A 21,403-nucleotide genomic window follows, 5' to 3' on the forward strand; every position below is an offset into this window, starting at 1 on the left:
ATATTGCCTTCTGTTTTCACTATGTGACATATATTAGGCACTAGCACAGTAGAGTATGTCTTTGTTCTGAGGGAGAATTTCACATAGTTGGTAAAGCCTTTTAAGGTTACAAGCTTGGCATTCAAGAAAGTTATTCTTCTAGTAGTAATAGGGTGACTGGTTTGCCTGAGATAACTCTCAGTTTTATGCATATTGCCCTGGCATAATTACTAATAGTGCACCATTCACTCTCAAAAGTATCTTATTCTGGATAACAATTTACATAGTTACCCTCCATAGTAGTCGCTTTGCCTGTGATTAGTATACACAGAAGAATGGTGTTTAAGACTCAATGGTTTAAGATACCTAATTTGAGCAAAAGGGTGAGAAATTATGTCAGCTTTCTTTTCCGTTTAGCTGTTATTTGTAGAAATAAATCTTTTTGTTAAAATAGTTATTCATATTTGGGAGGAAAACCTTTTTTTTCTTTTTACAAAAGATGGCACAATAGTAAAAAAGTAGTTTGACCCTCAGGACCCTTCTCCTGTACTGCCTACTAAGCAGAGGCTAGAGCTTTATTTTCTGGGGGAAATGAAATGATAGAGGCTCTGTGGACAGAGAGAGAGGGTAGAAAATAGGAGAATTAAACCTCTAAACTGAATGCTGGAACTTCTAACCACTTCCCTGTTCCATGATGCCAGGCCTATGTCTCCTAGCATAGGATTAGAATCACCTTCTCTGGAGGAAATGTATGGCCTCGGAGAAAAGATTTCCAGATACTATCATGTGGGCATTCTCCACCCCATAATAAAATGGCTAATCTTGCTGTCTGGTCCCCAAATCAGTGACCAGTTTCACAGCTCAGTCCTCCTACAGTGTTGCCCACTGTATACATACTGTTTCCAATTAACTTTTTCTTTCTTCACCCGTGATGCACTGTCAGTTGAATATCTTCTGTGTTAGGGCCTTCACCATGAAAGAGAGAGATAAAAACAAAGCAAACCTGAAAATAGAAATTTGGAGTAATGCACTGAACACAAGTAAGTTAAAATAATAATAATCCAGATCAGTTTTCTTAGAGGAAAGGATACCACATCCATAAAATGATAATAGGATGCAATGAAAGATCAGAGACTAGGAAAGAGCTGCTTGGAAAATAAATTTTGTTAGAATAAAAAAGTACAAGAGTTGTAAAAAATCTCCTGAAAAATAGATGGGAGACAGAAATGGAAATTGGAGAAAATAAAAATCTTAGAAAATCAATCCAGGAGGTCCAGTATTGAACTAATAAGAGTTTCTCCAACTATAGAGAACAAGGAAAATGAAGGAGACTAGATTATAAAATAAATCCAGAAAATTTCCCCAAACTGAACTGAAAAGCATTGATCTCCAGATTATAAATGTCCCCCTACAGAAGTCAATACTTTGAATTTAGAAAAAAACAAAAAACAAAAGCTTTCTCACTCTGAAGACACATCATTGTGCATTGTGGAATTTCCCATATCAGTTATAAAGAGAATATCTTAAAAGCTTCTAGTGTAAAATGAGGTCACATTCAAAGGGACAGGACTTAGAATGATACAGAAATTGTCAGCAATGTTGGAAGCTGTAAGATAAGGCGGAACAAGATCTTAAAAATGCTGAGGGAAAATTGTCATCAACCTAGAATTCTATTCCTAGCCAAAACACCAATGAAACAAGAGGGAAGAAATACTGTTTTCAGATATACAAGGTTTATCAGTGGAATGTGTTTGCCTGCAAGTAATAGAAAACCCAGAGAACAATGGCTTAGACAAATGGGGACTCTTTTCTCTCACAGAATAAGAAATCCAGAGGTAGATAATCTGGGACTGATGTAGTGACTTGAGCAATGTCATGAAGGTCCTTAGGTTTGGGTTTTTTTTTTTAAAGATTGGCACCTGAGCTAATATCTGCTGCCAGTCTTCTTTTCCTTCTTCTTCTACCCAAAGCCCCCCCCCCCCCCCCCCAGTACATAGTTGTATGTTCTAGTTGTGAGTGCCTCTGGTTGTCCTAGGTGTTTTTTTAATCTTTCTGTTTTTCCGTCTTTAACAACGGCTGTAGGCTTATGGTGGCAGGCTGGCTGAAGCACCTCAAACATCATGCCTTCATTCCAGACAGGAAAAAAGAAAGGAAAGCACAACTTGCCCAGAAAAGCGCCTTACTTAGATTTCATTGGCTAGAACTGTGAAACTTAACTTCTAGACTTTGGGAAAGCAAGTATTTAGCTTTTCCAGCCTTTGTATAGTACACGGGGGAAGGGGTTTGGAAATGGCTGTTGGATCATTTAGGCAACAGTGTCTGCCATACAAAATTTAAAAAATGAAAGATCTTTTATGCACTCTTTCTTATTACTACATCATATACACTAACAAAAGGGAGTAAAAGTTAGAAAGAAAATATAGGAGCTGGGAAAAAGAGGATCTAACATAGGAGAGCAATGAGGGGACATCCCAAGATGGTAACCTGCACAGCAAACCTGTGAGCATCCAGTTCGAATCAGAGCAGGACACAGGAGAGTAGACCTCTCTTCCTCACCAAAAGTGAGGTTTCCAGATAAAAATAGACTCAATAGATATGTTTGAGCATTTGTAATAAAAAGCTATTAATAGGTAAGTAACATCTCTTGTAAAAGATTAAGGCTAGGAACGTAATAAGAAAAGAAAAAATTTGTATAAGAAAGGAGACATCATCACAGTATATTTCTTGGCTCTACAGTAAGCAGTATTTCCTGAATCATAGTAATGCAAAATCTACAATCAATTTAACCAGAAATTGGGATAACATTTAGTGGAAGAATAAGGTAAGAGTAGAGGGATGGTGTCATTGTAGTAAAAATCTTCATCTGCTGTGACAGGAACTCAGTAGATGATGTCCAAAATAGAAGCTTAAGCATTTTATTTAGAAATTTGGGGACCGGCCCGGTGGCGCAGCGGTTAAGTGCGCATGCTCCACTCTAGCAGCCCGGGGTTTGCCGGTTCGGATCCCGGGTGCGGACATGGCACCGCTTGGCAAGCCATGCTGTGGTAGGCATCCCACATATAAAGTAGAGGAAGATGGGCATGGATGTTAGCTCAGGGCTAATCTTCCTCAAAAAAATAAAATAAAATAAAAAATAAAAAGAAATATAATAGGAAATGACTAATAACATTTATCCTATTTAAAATTGTCTGTCTTGTTTACTCATTTATTTTCTGCTTCCATAGCATAGTGTGGAGGTATATGATTTAATCTTTGACTTCCTCTAGCTTTTGAGTTATTCTAACTTTCCATTAAAATAACTAGAAGGAGAGAGATAATGCTTCCCTACAATCCTAATGTAGCTCTACCTAAAAAAGGTAGTGAAGATGGTAATTGATTTGACAAATAACATGTTGAAAATTGCTACCTGCAGGCTCAGTGCTAGACTAGTGATATGGTAGAACAGGATGATCATGGTCTCTCAGAGTGCTGATAACTGATAATCTAGCTAGTAGATGATATTCTGATGGCTTATAGTAGCTACTCTTTTATTTAGACCCTACTGTATGTCAGTCACTAAGCAGAGCTTTATAAATATCTCTAATTGGTGGTATTATTCTCATTTACCAGATGAGAAAAATTGAACTCAGTGAAGTAATATATTCAGCATTACACAACTAGATAATAATAAAGCTTGGATTTAGAAGTTTTAATGCAAAAAAGGTATTTTTTCCACCATACTAAACCACTTCCCAAGATTAAAAAATAAATGGTAAAAAGTGATAGTGGCAAAAAACTTAGTAAAAAATTCACTATAAGTAGGCTTTAATGACTATCATTTGAAGATTTTAGAAAATAAGTTATTATTATGTAGTAATTTGCAAAATTGATTAGTATAATGTTTCATTCATGGTTATGGCTAGCTTTAGAGCCAGCAAAGTAGGATAATTGTTCTTTTGGTTCAGTTTTGATTATACAAATAATAATATGCACATTGTAGAGAATTTGGAAAATATAGAAAGACGCAAAAAAGGAAATGTATCAAAACACCCAGACATATCTGTTAACATTTTGATGTATTTCCTTCTAGTCTTTTTACACTTATTCATTGTATAAAATTTAGCACAATTTTGTATTCTGCTATTTAAAAATTTTCATTAAATTGTGGTAATTTTTTTTTATCATTATGGTTTTATTGCCATGGACTAGAGGTATTAGTAGAAAAGACAAGTGGATTCATTCCCTAATTACTGCTGATCAACTTTTGTAAAATCAGAATCAATTTTGCTATGTGTTCTTTAGTTTTTCATTGATTTATGCTGAATTATCCCACACTGCAAATAAGTTCATTCATTAGTAATATTTGTTGATCACCTACCAGCATCTAAGTTTGACCCTCTCCCTTCCTCCCAATGTATTTCAATGCCTTCTGTATGCTAAGTGTGTTTTAGGCACTTGGGATATAGCTATGGATCTGGGGGATAAGATCTCTTCTCTGAAAGGACTCTTATTCTAGTGGAAAGAGACCTGCAGTTGCCTTCTAAGTACTGTAAAGAAAAAGAAATTCGGATGCTATAATAATGAGTAACGTAGGAGGTCCCCTTTAGATAGAATAGGTTGGCAAACCATCTCTGAGGAGGTAATCTTTAAGATTTAAGACAAGAAGCAGAAAATTAGGAAGACCCATGTTAAAAATTGAGAGAAAAGCAAGTACAAATGTCCCAAAGCAGGAAAGAACTCAGTGTGTTCCAGAAACAGATGGGACTAGTGCAAATCGAGGGTGGGGAAAGTTGGTAGGAAATGAGGTTAGAGAAATAGTTGAGTTATTATTCAGTGCCTTGTGCAAATGTAAGAAGTTTGAATTTTTTTTTTCTTTTAAATAAGAGGTTATTGAAAGGTTTAATGCCAGGTCTTGATCTAAGTTTTTAAAATACCACTCTTTTGTCTAGATACACATTTTCCAAGTGGTTAATTTTGATGATATGCCTGTAAGTTGCATTGTCCAAAGGCTGTATGTACAATGGGTGCTTTAACTGAGGATTTTTATGGCAAAGTTGAGCATCTGGTTAGAACTACTTGGGAAATTTTCCCTCCTAAAACTGTTGCAGTTATGCTTGGAATTGTGGAACTTCAGTGGCTCTGTTGGCATATTAGAGGGAAACACGTTATTTCTTTTCATTTTTCTTTCTTATTTTTTTCCATCTTCCTCGCTCCTCTCCTGCCTGTCTCTCCCTCTCCTCCTTTCCCTCTCTTCCTTCCCATTCTTCTCTTTTCTACTCCTCTTCCCATGTCCCGCTTTCTCTCTCTCTTTGTCTCTCTCCATCCCCCACAAAGGGTTTCTGGTATGTGGCCAGGATTGCAAACCACTGTTCTAGCTCTCTAAAGCCTATCTCAGTCCTTAGTCTACGTAACTTTGGGCAAGTTACCTGATGTCTCAGCCTTAGCTTGCATGTCTGTAAGTGACCAAAATTATATTTTAAGGAAAATAGTGTCCTGCTCATGGCTACTATAAGAGCAGATATGGATTGATCCTCTAGTTTGGGCTGGTGTTATTGTTGGGTACCTCATATTTTCACAAGACTATGTCAATACTACCTACAGGTTCACTGATCTATTTAGTAAGCAAGTCATGTCAGTTTTACCTCCATCTTCTATTCCCATTGCCACTTCACTAGTTTAGGCTGTCATCACCTATTTGGCCTCTGTTTCTAGTCTTCCTCTTCCTGTGTACTCCACCCTTCCCCCCAGCCCATTCTCCATGCTACAAGCAGAATATAGCTGTTCTGGGTTACCAATTAAGTGTAGAAGCTCTAACATTTATTCAACAGGTCCTTTTTAGTCACCTACTAGGTGCCAGATAATAAGGTGAGCACTAGGGATACAACTGTGAGTAAGGGCTCTGTCTTTCGTGGAGCTTATAGTTGCACAGAGGGAGGAAAAAGGAGTAGATTGACAACCTTACCTTTTGGTTAGTGCTAGTAAGATAAGAAAATGTCTTCAAAAAATATAAACCTGATGGTTTTTCTTCCTTCCTTAAAATCTTTTGTTTCTCTTTGCCCTCAGGATTAAGTCTAAACTCAGCCTGACTTCCAGAAGCTTTTATGATATGCCCCCGCTTAGTTAGTTCTCCCGCCCCATTCTTGGTATCCACCCTCACCTTGCCACCAATTCTTTGTTTCATGACCACTGAATATCAGTTCTTTATGGATAGAATACTTCTCCTTGCCTTTGGGTTTTTGCCCGTGCTGTTTTTTCTACCTGAATCACCCGTCCCGTTTTTTCTATGTGAATCACCCGTCCCTCCCAAGTTAGCTACCTCCAAAATGTAGCTAACTTGTGCTCCTTGTGCTCGTCTTTCAGATCTTAGTTTATAGATCATTGTCTCCTGAAATTCTCTAACTCCTCGAGCTCAGGGTAGGAATTAAAGCATATGGTTCTAACCTTAATTATTAACACAATTCTAAGTATTCATCTGGCAGTATAATCTTGACTCTACTTTTCAAAACCTGTGAAAAGCTCAGCTGAAATACATAGACTTCATTCAGGATTTCTTAAAGAGCATTCAGTCTTTTCAGTACTCTAGATCTCCTAAAAAATCTTGCACTTAATTAAGTTAGACCAATTGGAAAACCTCACATCACAACTATGATATATTGCATTGTCCTCCCATAGAATTACTTTTTCCTGATTTTAAAAAGTCCACTTAAATTTTATTTTATCTTAGTAGATTATTACTTATTTTGTAAGCCAAGAAGAATCCTTTTAAGGACAAGGTAGGGTACTATTTAAATTTCCACATTATTTAATATTCTTAGAAAACACCAATTCTATTCCATTACATGGATGCTCTGTAGCCTATTTAAACATTCTATTTATTAACTGTTCTTCTAAAGCTTTTTTACTACAGTTAATTACTATAATTAGGAATGGACTTAACATATAATTACTGTGTTTATCTGTGATTCAGTAATGTGAGTTATTTGATTAAAACTGCATTTATGATGTGAGTTTCAAATTGGATTGTTTGAAATCATAGAAGAAATTTTTTGAACTATTGAGATCACCAATTAGAGATGGTATATCTAATTGTAAAATTGCTGCTTTTTGTTATAATTTTTTATTTTGTCAGACACTATAAAATCTTAAATCATTGCTCTTTATAATTATTTAAATGAATTATCTTAGATTTAACGTCTGAAGATCTGAAGGAACCTCAACTCTTGTTTTTTAACTAGAGTATAACAATTTTATGCTCCCCTCAGAATGAAATTATAATGAAAATCAGTGGATTGGCAGCTACTTAGAAAGAAAGGATTTATTAGTATTGTGTCTAACGCATACATAATTACATCAAAATTCAGCACATCTAAAATTTGGGTTTATTTCTGAATAACTTTTGGCAATAAGTCTGTGAACACAAGGGGTTTAGCAGACTCCCCATATGTAAGCTCTGTATTTAACACTAATTGAAAATTATGTTTAGAAGATAGACTGTCACACCACCAGAGCTTTATGGTTTGCTGTAGAAATTCAGTCTATTATAATAAGATTACTTTCTCCTATCTGTATTATTCAAGGTAACAAACATATATTGAGTAGTCACCATTTGCCAAATGCTGAGTCAAGCATTGGTGATACAGAGCTCTTACAACCTAATACCTGTTCTTGTTAGTTATGTGTTTACTTGTTTTGTTCCTTAAATTCTGTTGACTGTTTTCCCACATCTGCCACTCTTTGTTCCATTCTGTTTTAACCATAGTGGCAGATTGGTATAATTGAAAGAATAGTGAGTTGAGAATCAAAAGACTTGATCTCTCTTCATCTGGATCTGCCACTCATCCCTCTGCAACTTTGGCAAATTATATGACTTCTCTGGACCTGATTATTCATCTACAAATGAAGGGATTGGACCAGTTGATTTTAAGACCTCATCTAGCTCCAAAATTTTGACACTTAAATTTCTTTCCCTCCCTTCTGTTGTTATCAGGCTATGAAACTAACATGTGAGGGCTGTGTTAGTTATGTCTGTAAGATCCAGTTTATCTATAAACAATATTTTCATGAAAACCTTAAAAGAAAATTCTGATTGGCCCTGGGAATGTGCTTATTGACGTTGTCTTATTTTTTTAAAAAAAATCAAGTGTGCGTGTGTGTGTTTGATAAGTTGTAATGTTTTTGACCCTTTTAGACTTTTACCAGTTAACTAACTAAGGCCAATTCAACAGTACAGAGAAGATTCTGAAGCAAATGATTTGTTGTCATTAACATAGATTAGTTACTGAGCTAGGAAATGGTAGTGTTTATTTTCAATGTAACTAGGCTATATTGCTTTCCATTTAGTATCTTTTATTTTTGGTGTGCCATTATTCTGATAAAACTGAATTATGTACTTTTTTTCCTCTCAACATTATTAATAATAATAAATGACTTTCCATAGTTACCCCTTTCCACTCTCCCAGGGATGTTTTTGCTACTTATAAGCTTATAAAAGTATTTCATATTTTTAAAATAAAACTTAGGTCATTTGATAGTGAATGTGAATTAAAGTTTACCTATAAAAACAAACATGCAGGATAACACTAAAGACAGTTTTGAAAATGAAAGGTAATGAAGTCGTATGAACACTACCAGATATTTATAAAGCTACAGTTTTGTACGATTAATGGAATATAACAGATAGTATAAAATATTCCCAAATACATACGAGAATTTAGTAATGCTAAAGTGGCATTTCCAATCAAAGAAGGAAAATAGTATGTGCAATGCATGACGTTGAGATGTCACGTAAGAGTTGGCAAAAAAAATAAAGTAAAATCTGGGTCTTTCACTGATGTCCATAATCTCACAAAAAAATGCTAAGTAAACTCAAGTTTTATACTTAAGAAATAAAATTATAAGTCTAATTTTTTAAAATAATTTAGGATTGGGAAAAAACCGCTCTAAACATGACGCAAAACCCAGAAGTTATAAAGGAAGAGATTGTTTGATTTTTTGCAAGTTAAAAAATTATATATGGAAAAATACTTAAATATCAAATAATGACAGATTAGCAACTAAGACAAAGGTTAATATCCTGCTATAAACAAAAGACTCTTACACGAATAGATAGTTCAAAGAAAAAAATAATTCAAATAGCCGATACGTTTACTTATAAAGATGCTCAGCTTCATGCATAACTTTTTAAATGTAAACTAAAAGATCACTCACTGAATGTTGGTATCTACTAAAATATAAAATACAAATACTCTAAGCATTTTTTCCCCAAGAATTTATCCTAGTCACATACTTGTACAGATGCATAAAAATAAGTTGTATAGAGATGTTTATTGCAGTATTGTTTGCAAGAATTAAAAATCTGGAAACAACTTTCATTGTCTACCAGTAGGTAACCAAATAATGACTGATCTATTCAATGAGATGAGTAATTGTAGCTTAATACAACTGAGATAGATCAATAAATACTATATTGTTGAGTGTTGAAAGCTACTAGGAATTTTACAAAAAGTAAATAATGAGTGGTAGAAATCCAGGTTCAGGTAAAATAGAAGAAGTTCTAAACTGAAGTTATTGCTAGAGCTTAATAGAGTCTCATCTAGCATTTAAGATGTCCCAAATTTAGAAGATAAGAATGTGGCAGAGACTGTTGGTTGCCTACCCTATAGCCATTGGCCTTTTTCTCTTAACTAGACGATGATTTTGTTTGATGGCAGGTTGCTCAGCCCCAGGGAATGAATCATGATTAGTCTAAAGCACCTATCCTTTGTCTCATTGTTATCCTTTGCCAAATTATTTCACTTGCCCTGCCTCCCATGTGACACGGTTCTGGCCAATGAGACATAGGAGGGTCTTCTGGAGGACATTTCAGGAAAATATCCTCCCTAAGAAAATGTATGCTGGAAGTGTCCTTTTTCTCCCTGCTTTGGATACTCTATAAAAAGATGTGATACTTAGAGCTGGTACTGGCAACTTTCAAACACAAGAGGAAGGCCAATGGAATTATAGGGGTATTAACCTAGCACTACGATTTGGCTGAATTGCTGAAACAATCCTGGAACTGTCTACTTGCAAAATTTTGTTATATGAGCTACTTAGTCCACTGTTACTCAGGTTTTCTCTTACTTGAAGCTGAAAATATCCTAACAGAATTTTTGGAATGCTGTTAGTAAATTTTATATTTCTGTGACAGTTCTGAAAATTGTTTTTCCCTATGTCTTAACTAAAGTAATTAATAATATGTGCATTGGATCATGAAACAAAAATAGAGTTGAGATTAGTTCATGAATTAATACAATAATATATCTTCCTCAAGAACTAAAATGACTTCAAAAATATTTCTTTTTATCCTCCCTATAGGATTTCCTTATGTTACAAATTCTAGTAATCTCCCCTTATTGGGTAAACCAAAGAAACAGAAAAGAAAAAATGTGATTCATACTGTCAGATAAAATATTTTATTTGATTTCCTCCTTAGCTATCCTATTTCAAGTTTTAAAGATGCTAAAGAAAAAATAGGAGAGTTGAAGGATTATCAAAAAAATCGGTTGGCCGTAATAGTTGTTTGTTGTATAATTCTTATTCTCTATTTTCTCAGACAAATGTCCTTTCAAAATGTGTTCATGATTAACATATGATCTTATTTACTGATCTGTTTGATTAATTTTTCTTTGTGAGTCAGTTTATAAAGACTGGTTAAGATTCCTGGCATTCAGTCAAGGTTTTTGGCAGTTGAATCTAAAAGCTTTAAGAATATTGTATGTTGCAAATCTCCTATCCTTTCCCCCACCTCCTTTACTACCCATTAGAAACTATTAAATTGAAAAGATAGCCTTGTTTTCTTCTTGGGAAGAAAATTAATGCAGATTGTATTAATAGTTATGACATGTTAGAATGCAAGGTGCTTTCTTGGTTTTGACCTTTAGGTCTTTTTAGTTTTTGATAACTCCATTTTTGTTCAACCAATTTTTATTTTTATAAAATTATTATAGAAGTAATGCAATGTGCATAATTAATAAAGTAGAATTCAAACAATATAAAATGAAAAGTGTTTCTGCCAAAGTAGCAAATTAACAGGCTGCTGATTCCCTTCCCCAAAGTCAACTCTGGAAAAATAAAATGAGAGGCAGCTGGTTTCCAGGAGCTCTTTAAATGAAACAGAAAGCTGTCTCTCTGCTAATGTATCTTGAGTTCATTCTTGTGCCTTCGCTATTGAAACTAGCAGCAGTAGCTAATACCACTAAGTGCCAGAATCCAAAGAACAACATTATGATTGCAGAAACCCTACTGGAGTTAAGACGATGAAAATAGATGTAGACTGACCATCCCACTCTCAGTAATTCATTTCTTCCTCCACTTATCCTTCAAGTCCAGGGAGACTGCCTTCTACTTTCCCCAAAGGGTTTAAAGATATGAAACTCTTGCTTAGGGGGGTGATAGTAAACGGAAGTGATAAACTGGTTCTTCATGCCTAGGCTTCACGACCCTATAGCTCTTCCCCTCCATTTTCTCTGAACTCACTGGTGCTGATGCTAGTAAAGGCATGGCCTTTGGTTCCCCCTGACATATCTCAACAGAAAGAATAGCTGGTACTCTGAAAAATGTTACCTTTTGAACCAATATATCTAGACAGTTAAGAACCACTACTGTGTCAAAATAAATCAGTAAACTGACAACATAGATGAGCTAAAGCAGAATTACTACACCAGGTGAACCAAGAACTTAAAACAAGCATGATCAATACAGTTAAAGATATAAGGGAATGTATTAGTAATATGAATAAAATCTAAAAATCATAAAAACAAAACTAAGTGGAAATATTAGATGTGAAAAATATATTTCAAATGAATGCAACAAATATTAGAATGGTTATGAATGGATTAATTAGTTGAAAGATTAGAATGAACACTCTTCTAGGAAGAAACAGGAAAGAAAAAAGAGATAAAATATAAAAGAAAAATCAAAGGTTATAGAGAAAAGTTGTACAGGCACCAACATCTTAATGGCAGTTACAAAAGGAGAGAAAAATAAAAATTTAAGAAGGTGAAATAATTGAAGAAATGGAGATAAATTTCCTAGAATTCAGAAAAGATGAAAGGCCTCAGATTTGTGAAAGGGGTTATAGTGTACCTAACAGGAAAAATAAGGGAAAACATATACCTAGACATATTTAAAGTAAAAATAAGAATATCAAAGACATAGGGAAAATTCTGGAAGATTTCAGAGAGAAAGAGCAGATGACTTATAAGAGAACAGGAAGATAGATATCAGACAGCTCAACAGCAATAGTGAATAGAGGAAAACAGTAAAATTAAAAAGTACTCAAGGAAAATGACTTTGAACCAAGAAATTTATATCCTTCTAACTATCGTATGTGAGGGTGAAATAAAATATTCTCAGTTGTATTTGTCTCAGAAAGTTTGCCATACAAAGACTCATATTGGAAACCCTTTTGGAAATAAGACTCAATGAAAAATAAATCTAGGTGACGTTAGATGTATCTGATAAGTGGTGATCAAATTATCTAGAGAAAATTTATTGTTGCCTGAAGAAAAACACTAGGACCAAAATTCTAAGCAATAAAAAGATGATAGAGGAGAGGAGATGGGGCACCATATAAAATCAGACATTGTGATTGGACTTACAGAGAAGAAAATATTCTGTGTTATGAAAAGTTTTTCATTCCAAAATGTCTTATATAAGGCTCAAGATCTGATGATCTTTACTTTCTTTCAAGCTTCGTTTTCTTTTCCTCTGTCATATATCACTGCTACTATTTCTTTATCCCATCTCATTGTTTTCCTTGGATTCCTTTTTTGTTTTGTTGGAATAGCTCCTCAAATAATTTTTTCATAAGCAGTCATCAATATGAACTTTCATATTTCTGCTGATCCAAAAATTCCTTTATTTTGCCCTCATTGTTGGGGTTGCTAGTTTAACTGGAAATAGAATTTTAGTTCCATATCTTTTATATCCCTCAGAATTTTGAAGTTATTACTCCATTGTATTCTAGCATTCATTGTTACTGGTAAAAGGTCTCATGTTAGTTTGATACTTATTCCTCTGTATGTAATAACCTGCTTTTTCCCTATCTACAATCTTTTAGAATTTTTCTTTTGATTCCCAGAGTTTTGAAGTTTCACCAGGAGAGATATGATATCATCTTTTTTTAGTAAAACATGCTTAGCATCTAGGACTCTTTCAAACAGGACACCCGCTTCTTTCTTCTGTTCAGGGAAATTTTCTTTAATTATGTTTTCCTTCTGCGTTATTTCACCTCTCTTTCTAGTGTTCTTTTCAGACAGATTTTTTACTTCAATGGCTTTATCCTCTGTGACTCTTAACTTTTCTATCATAATTTCTATATCTTTTTGCTATATATTCTGGTAATTTATCAATTTTATCTTGAGACCACTGCCGTTGTTTTTAACTATGCCCATTTTGTTTTCATTATATTGTTTAATTTTTTTGATCATAGTTTTACTTTTTAATATCTTTTCATGTTTTCTGCTTTTTATGGAAGCTTATTCTTGTTTTACACAGGTAATATTCTCTTTACACTCTACAAGGATAATGAGTTTTTGGGTTTTTTCGAAGTTCTTTTCCTTTCTGTGATTTACATTTTCCCGTTGTTCTATTTGTTCATCTAGGTCCCTCTCTTTACACTGTTGAGTTTTTTCTCATATGTCTTGTGATTCCTGTCTGAACATGAAAATTTATGAATAAAGGACTATGTCACTTAAGAAAGGCAATTGACAGTGGTTTCCTGTGCATTGTATTGGTCTGTTTTCCCAGTAGCCTTCTCCCTTAATTAAGACACTGACCAGGGGTTTCATGTAAGTGCATGGCACATAGTGTCCCCTAGGTTTCCTTATGGGATACATAAACTGAGAACAGGCAGGCAGGTTGAGACATAGAGATCATTAAAGTAAATTCCCTTGTCCCCTCCCCCATCTTCTCCTAAGGTCTGTTGTTAGGATTTGGAGATACTTTAAGCTCTGCTCTCCTTATTCAGACCCCTATGTCCTTAGAAGCTCTCCACAGTAATGCCCCTTACAGTCTACTCGTGCTTTTTGTATTTGATGGCTTATTTGGAAGTTTTCCATCTTTTCTTGATGGTGAGTTGCGCTCTCTTTTTCTTGCCTATGATTTCTCTGTCAGTATAAACCCAACTGCTGTCTTTCAAGATTTCTCAAAATTTCTTACCTCTTGATGATGTAGTTGCTTCTTTTCTAGTGTTTTTTTTTCCTTTTTGCTGGAATATATTTTCTACCAATTCAGTGGGATAGTGGGAAAGAGGGATAATGTAGTTAGTGTTTAGTTTGCTCTCTGAAACCAAAAGGCCCAACCTTTATATTTCATAAGTAGCTTCTGTTAGTAGTAAAAAATCAAGAGTCTAAAATACTTACTGGTGCTAGATCTTAATCTTTTATATATATGTGTGTGTGTATATATATATATACACGCAGACATATATATATATACACAAAACACATATATAATTTTAAGTTTTAATTTTCTTTCATAAGAATGCATAAACTCTCCATTTAAAATGAAAAATAGGGTTTTTTTCCTTCTGCTTACAAAGGAAGTAACAAATTAGAATATTACAGAAATGGACATTTTTAATAGTTTCTTAGAGAAATTTAAACTGCTTTTGAAGGTAGATATGGAAAACTTTGTTTTTGTTGGGTTTTTATTGAAATGTTTTTTGAATTGTTACTTTGTGTGGAATGGAATAGAAGTAGGAATTAAGCCTAAGCACAATTTGTAAAACTTAGGCAAAAGGCCATTAACATAGATACATTCAGTGTAAGTTGAATTAACCCCCTGATCTTTAGGAACTCCTCAGATCTAAGTTTTCATTTCTTAGAGAAAAATCTAAAATACTTTAATTCTTATAAAGTATTAACTAGTTTTAGTTCTGTAACTATCCAGCCAGCAAAATACTTTAATTCTTATAAAGTAATACCTAGTTTTAGTTTTGCACCTATCATGCTAGCAAGATAATTTTAAAACATCTTTTTTAGTGTCAGCATAACTGTCTTTTGAAACTTGAATTGCCTTTCCATCTAAATAACAGCATTCCAAATATTAATGTAAAAGTTTGTTCATGAGGAATTTGGGAGGATGTGTGAGAATTTTTCACTTATTACTAAAAGTCTACAGTATTTATACCTAGGTATATTTTTTCTGTATTTTGGTTGGGATTTTTCTTTTTTCCTTTTCTTACTGCTGTAAAAGCAGTCTATATTGAAAAAATCCATATTCTATCAAAGGAAGTGAAAGTGTCCTACCTTGCCTTCATAACTATTATTTATAGTTTGATGTACATTCTTTCATATTTATTCACATACAGACATACATTTTATATATAAACATTTTTCCTGTCTTTAGTATGCCATAAGAATTATGTTTGTAAGGGTCTGTAAACTTTGGGATTAATAGGAATTTTGTCCTTTAGAGATTTGCCTTTGAGTATTCTTAGAGTGAAATATTTGGATACTTCCAAAATAATTCAGTGAAACATTTTTACTCTTATTTTTCACAAGTTTCTGTTCCAAGCTTGATCTCTGTTATGTCAGTCTAGAGATTTCTTGTATATATGACAACATCTACCCTTCTCGTGCTGATGATATCCATTTTGTGGACACAATGCTGCTTTATTGATATTTCCTTATTGCCTTCTTCCAGTTCACTCCATTAGTCATAACAGCCTCTAATTGATCTCTGCATCTCAAGAGTCTCTCACTCTGCCTGTCCATGCTGCACACTAATACCAGTTTAATATTACTGAAGGTTTTAATCCTGTTACTGCTGTCAGCCTCCTGAGCCTTATCTTAACAGAAATTTCAATTCATTATCTAGCTCTGCTTTCAATTTTTAGATGAGAAAACTGAGATCTAAAAAAGTTTCTTGCATGAAATCACATAGTTAATTGGGAAAGTCTAGACTAAAACAAAATTTTCTACTTTCATTACCTTTTGTTTCCAATACTTACTAGTATTTAAGTTCCTAGGCTGGGAACTTAATTTCTGTATTATAAGCAAGGTAACTCCAAACGGATGTTTGTAAGTTGGAAATTACTTATATCTTATAAATAAGGATAATGTTACAAAAATATTTTAAGAGCTTTGATGCTAACACTGTTTAAAAAAAAGAAAGAACATTCTTTCAAGATAATTAACAATTTCTTTTACACCCTACAGAATTTTATTAACATTTGTAAAGATATCTCTTGAGAATGTGAAACCAATATGAACCCAGTGGTTTAATATCTTCATTTGGCTGCACTTTTTCTTTATTTGCTTTGAAGAACAATGTCTTCGTTTAGGCACTTAGTGTATTAATTGGCTGTGCCTTATGATGAGTTACTATGTTGGTCTGACTTTAGCTAGCACAAAATCACTCCTAGAACAAAAAACAAAAGAAAAAAATAGATAAATTGGACTCTATCAAAATGAGAAAGTTTTGTGCTTCAAAGGATACCATCAAAAGTGTAGGGGCTGGCCCAGTAATGCAGTAGTTAAGTTCGTGTGCTCTGCCTTGGCAGCCCCGGGGTTCACTGGTTCGGATCCCAGGTGCAGACCTATACACTGCTCATCAAGCCATGCTGTGGTGGTGTCCCACATACAAAATAGAGGAAGATTCTCATGGACAGTCTTCCTCAAGCAAAAGATAAAGATTGGCAACAGATGTTAGCTCAGGGCTAATCTTTCTTACCAAAAAATAAAGATGAAAGAAAGTGTAAAGACAGCCCACAGAATGGGAGAGAATTTTGCAAATCATATATCTGATAAGGGACTTGTATCCAGAGTATATAAAGAACTCTTAAAACTCAATAATAAAGAAACAACCCAATTTTAAAATGGGCAAAGGATTTGAATAGATATTTCTCCAGAGAAGATATAAAAATGGCTAATAAGTACATGAAAAGATGTTTAATGTCATTAGTCATTCTGGAAATGCAAATCAAAACCACGATAAGATACCACTTCACACTCACTAAGATGACTGTAATAAAAAAGATGGACAATAGCAAGTGTTGATGAGGACGTGGAGAAATTAGAATCTTCTTAACTTGTTGGTGGACAGTGTCAAATGATGCAGTCACCCCATGGGGAGATGTGGAGGGAGGGATTAGGAATGACTGCTAATGGGTACAGGGTTTCTTTTTGGAGTAATGAAAACGTTCTAAAATTAGGTTGTGATGGTGGTTTTACAGTGAATATACTAAAAAACACTAAACTGCACACTTTAAATGGGTGAATTTTATGGTATGTGAATTATATTTCTGTAAAGCTGTTGAAAAAAGCAATAATAGATTTTGAATGTATAACTGGGAGGCAAAATCAGTATTATGCAGACTAAAAGGCATATTGGATATGAAAGATCAAAGAAATGGGAAGTATATAGTTTCTAGTATGCTTCGTAATCAAAGTAATTTTTTAGATTTTATAATTTCAGATTATAAAATTATAATTTTATATATAAATATGAATATATAATTATATATAAATATATATATATTTTTATATATATAAATTTTATATATAAATATAAAATTATAATTTCAGATTATATGTTCAGATTTTATAAATTTGGTAGTCTTACCTCCCTGAGTATTGTAAACCTGCTCACTGCTTCTGTTTGTGAGAAGCAACTGTTGCCATTTTTCTTTTCTGCTACTAAGCTGCTTCTAGGGAAAATGTGACAGTATGGGGAAAAAAGCATTTAAAATTTGCTTTTACATTCTTCCACATTCTCACATGCCTCCCCCAGCCCAATACTCTTTTAACCCTCTCTTTGATGACTCCACTCCCATTTCATAGAATTCAAAATTTCTTTCCCTCTTTGCTGATATTCATTCCACCCCAAAATTTCCATTTCTTCAGTGGGTCCTTATTTAATGTAAGAGGTTTGTTAGATTAGTTTATAATAAGTCATCCATCTCTGATATTTGCATTTTAAAAGATTATAGAACAGGAGTCAGCAAATGTTTGAAGAGCCAAGTGTAAATATTTTCGGTTTTTCAGGCCATAAATTTGCTGCTGCAACTATTCAAGCTTGCTGTTGTAGGGTGAAAACAGCCACAGACAAAATGCAAATGAGTGGACATGGCCTGATTGGACCCTAGGTAGGCCAGATCAAGCCATAGTTTGCCAACTTATGTTATAGAATTCCTTTTGTGTATGTGTGAGAGGAAGATTGACCTTGAGCTAACATCTGTGCCAATCTTCCTCTATTTTATGTGGAACACTGCCATAGAGTGACCTGACAAGTGGCACTATGTCCGCACCTGGGGTCTGCACCTGGGATCCGAACCTGTGAACCCTGGGCCTCTGAAGCGGAGCAAGGGAAATTAAACCACTATGCCACTGGGCCGGCCCCAACCATGTTATAGAATTCTTAATTTAACGGCTCAGTATTAAGACAAAATGAGATGAAGAAATTTAAGTGCGATAAATTTAGGCATTTATGTCTTCCACTTTCACCACTAATGAAAGTGATTTCATTTCTTTACAGTTCTATCTTTCTTCCAAGGTTTTCTGAGGAACAGAGGTCAGAACCTTGGCACTTTTGAAAGTTTCCCATGCCTTATTAAGAAAATACCAGACTTTAAATAACCACTAACGACTATGACACGAGGATTGAGGTTATTATTAAGATTAGGTCGATGTATGTGTATGTATAAATATAAATATATTTGTGTATGCATATGTACAAATTTATTGTGAGATGTGTGTTTGTGTAACTTTTTAACATACTTCTGTGGGATGCATTTGGATAGTCTCTAAAATATCGCAAACAAAATTATTGAATAGAAATGTAAAAAGACACATGAATTTAAGGTAAACTAGGAAAAAATAAATACTGGATTATTTGGCCCTGCTGAAGTAGACAAAAGTAAATGAAGATCAGTGTGGCTAACATTTCCTCCCGTTGTATTCTGGGTTGATTGAAATATTTTTTTTCAGTTTAATGTTTGTTTAGCTTTTTGAACATATGATAGTTGTTCATGTATTAAAAGAAATGTGGTGTTGAAACAATGACATTGTTTTAGATCCATGGCAATTATGTTGTAAATCATAAAATTATATTTCAACTAATATTTCCAAATAACAATGATAAGGAGAAAAATTTGCATTTGCCATATCATGTTTTACAAATTACTGGACAGTGCAGAATGACCATCACTCATTTAATGCATTTCTTAGGAAAATAAAACATTATTAACTCTGGGGAATTTGAGCTACTCAGGAAAACAAAATAGTATATTAAACGCCAAAGTGTTTTATTTTTTCCTTGAAAATGATGTCATTTCATTGTATGTCATGAACAAGTATTTTAAACAACTCTGACTTTATTAAACAAATGTGTATTTTACTTTTTGTCAAATTTTTGTTTTTCCAGGTCAAGATTTGAATATTTTATCTCTCCTATTAAATTAGAGCTGACCCAAATAATACATCAGTTAATTAAAACATTGCCCTTTCCCTCAATAAAAATGATTTCATTGCATAACTCTTTCTACCTCTTTCCTCTTTCTAGCTCCATTCTGGTAATTAGCATTCATTATTCTTTCAACAAATAATTGGATAACTATTATATGTGAGGCACTATTTTAGGCATTGGAAACAAAATCTTGAAGCAAATGATCTCTGCCCTTGTAGAACTTATATTCTAGAGTGGGGAGAAGAGAGATAATAAATGATTGTTTATTGTTTAATATAAAAGTTATGTAGTATGTTAGAAGACAAGTGCTGTGGACACAGACAGGGAAGGGTAAGGATGTATTAATCTTTTATAGAGTAGTGCTAATCTGTTATCTAATGTGGATATTGTCATCTTATTTTCATTTTCAATTTATAGTTCCAATGACAGGATTCACACAGAGAGCAACCATTGATCCAGAACTGAATGAAATACATGTCTTATCTGGACTCAGCAAAGACAAGGAAAAGAGGGAAGAGAATGTTAGAAATTCATTCTGGATTTATGACATCGTGAGGAATAGTTGGTAAGGAGCTCTTGTCTGTACTGCAATCCCAAGGTCACATTTAGTTGAGGTTGTTGGTTTATTCCAAAGAGAGAAATAGAAGGCTTATGTTAATTTGTGATGTCATACATGTAAGTTTAAGTATTGAGGGAAAAAGTCATCATCAGTGCCTATGTGTACAGTGACATTTAGTGAATGGATTTTTGTCTCTGAATTGTTCAGTTAGTAGTAGATGGTCCCTGGTCTGGGAGTCAAGAGAATTGTATTTTAGTCTAGGTTTTATTACCAAGTAGATGTGTAAACTTGAGAACAGTGTCTTGTTTTAGTGTTCCCAGGTCATAATTTTTATAAAAATGAAGTGGTTTCACTAGATCAGGGTCGGGAGGCATTATTATTTAGATTTTCAGACCATGATCCCTTTGTCACAGAGCATCTCACAGAACTGGTGCACCTTTTGCTTTGGAAAACACCAGCCTTGAGGATCCAGCTCTAACATTCTGTGGTTACTGCATAAGTGAATACTCTACAGAACAGAAGTGCTTTGGAGAACTTCCTCCACTCAGTAATGGAGGGTGGTTTTCAGCAACCAAGGAATTTATTATTTTCTAAATAGAACATTTATTTACAGTAAAAATGAAAGCAGTCTATTGTGTTTTTTTTTATTGTGAATAGATAGTATATCATCTTTCAACTTCTAGTTTGAGCCTCTTATTGAGCCAGGTTCGTTTTGCCTGCCACACAATATGCCAGTCACCAAGACAATGACTTTGAAGCAGAGAAAGGGTTTATTCACAAGGCACCCAAGCAAGGAGACAGGAGAACAAGGCTCAGATCTGTCTCCCTGAAAATGAGGAGGGATGTTTATGGGATAGAGGGGCAGGGTGGTTTGAAATGTGGGGATAGATGGTTAGAGGTAAGGACAAGTGAGGTAATGTATGGTCTGCATTAGCACGGTCAAGCTTCATGGCTTTTCATAGGACACATATCCACAACATGGTGGCATTAGCATGATCTGAAGGTGGAGTTTTCAGCCCCCTGACATCAAAGAGTCACCTATCCGTCATCCATATAGGCCCAGTTGATGAGTTGGTGGTCTGAACTGGACAAGGAGCAGCTCTCAGTTCCTGAAAAACTTAAGCACCCGTTACCTGTTACCGTGACCCGTTCATCAGAGGTTTTATCCGTAGGGTGGGCTTTAGTACTGCATTGTCTAACTACGATTGCAAACAGACAACTAACTGAGTATAGTTAAAGCAACTTGGCCCCCAGTTTCAAGCTTTCATATATACTGTTTCTGTTTTATAACACAAGGTACGTTGTTCTTACATGAGGTTTTTGATGAGCATTAAAAGAACTTCAGAACTCAGTTCTAACAAATTCAGATTATTTTATGAGAGTGACCAGAACTTTAAGATTTTTTGTGAACAAATTTATAATTTTTTTTTTGGTAAT

The 21,403-nt window shown here is 34.3% G+C and overlaps 1 protein-coding gene across 9 annotated transcripts in view; it reads left to right on the plus strand.

Moving 5' to 3' along the window:
* The window catches only part of MKLN1 (muskelin 1), a 320,604-nt gene that overhangs the window by 269,505 nt on the left and 29,696 nt on the right, over positions 1 to 21,403 (plus strand). For all 9 annotated transcript variants that reach the window (XM_046670333.1, XM_046670335.1, XM_046670330.1 and 6 more), the window contains one exon: positions 19,825 to 19,972. In XM_046670333.1, the coding sequence (XP_046526289.1) occupies positions 19,825 to 19,972 (148 nt within the window). The remainder of the gene's footprint in view (positions 1 to 19,824; positions 19,973 to 21,403) is intronic.

This window comes from Equus quagga, chromosome 8 (genome assembly GCF_021613505.1).
Source record: "Equus quagga isolate Etosha38 chromosome 8, UCLA_HA_Equagga_1.0, whole genome shotgun sequence".
Lineage (NCBI taxonomy): Eukaryota > Metazoa > Chordata > Mammalia > Perissodactyla > Equidae > Equus > Equus quagga.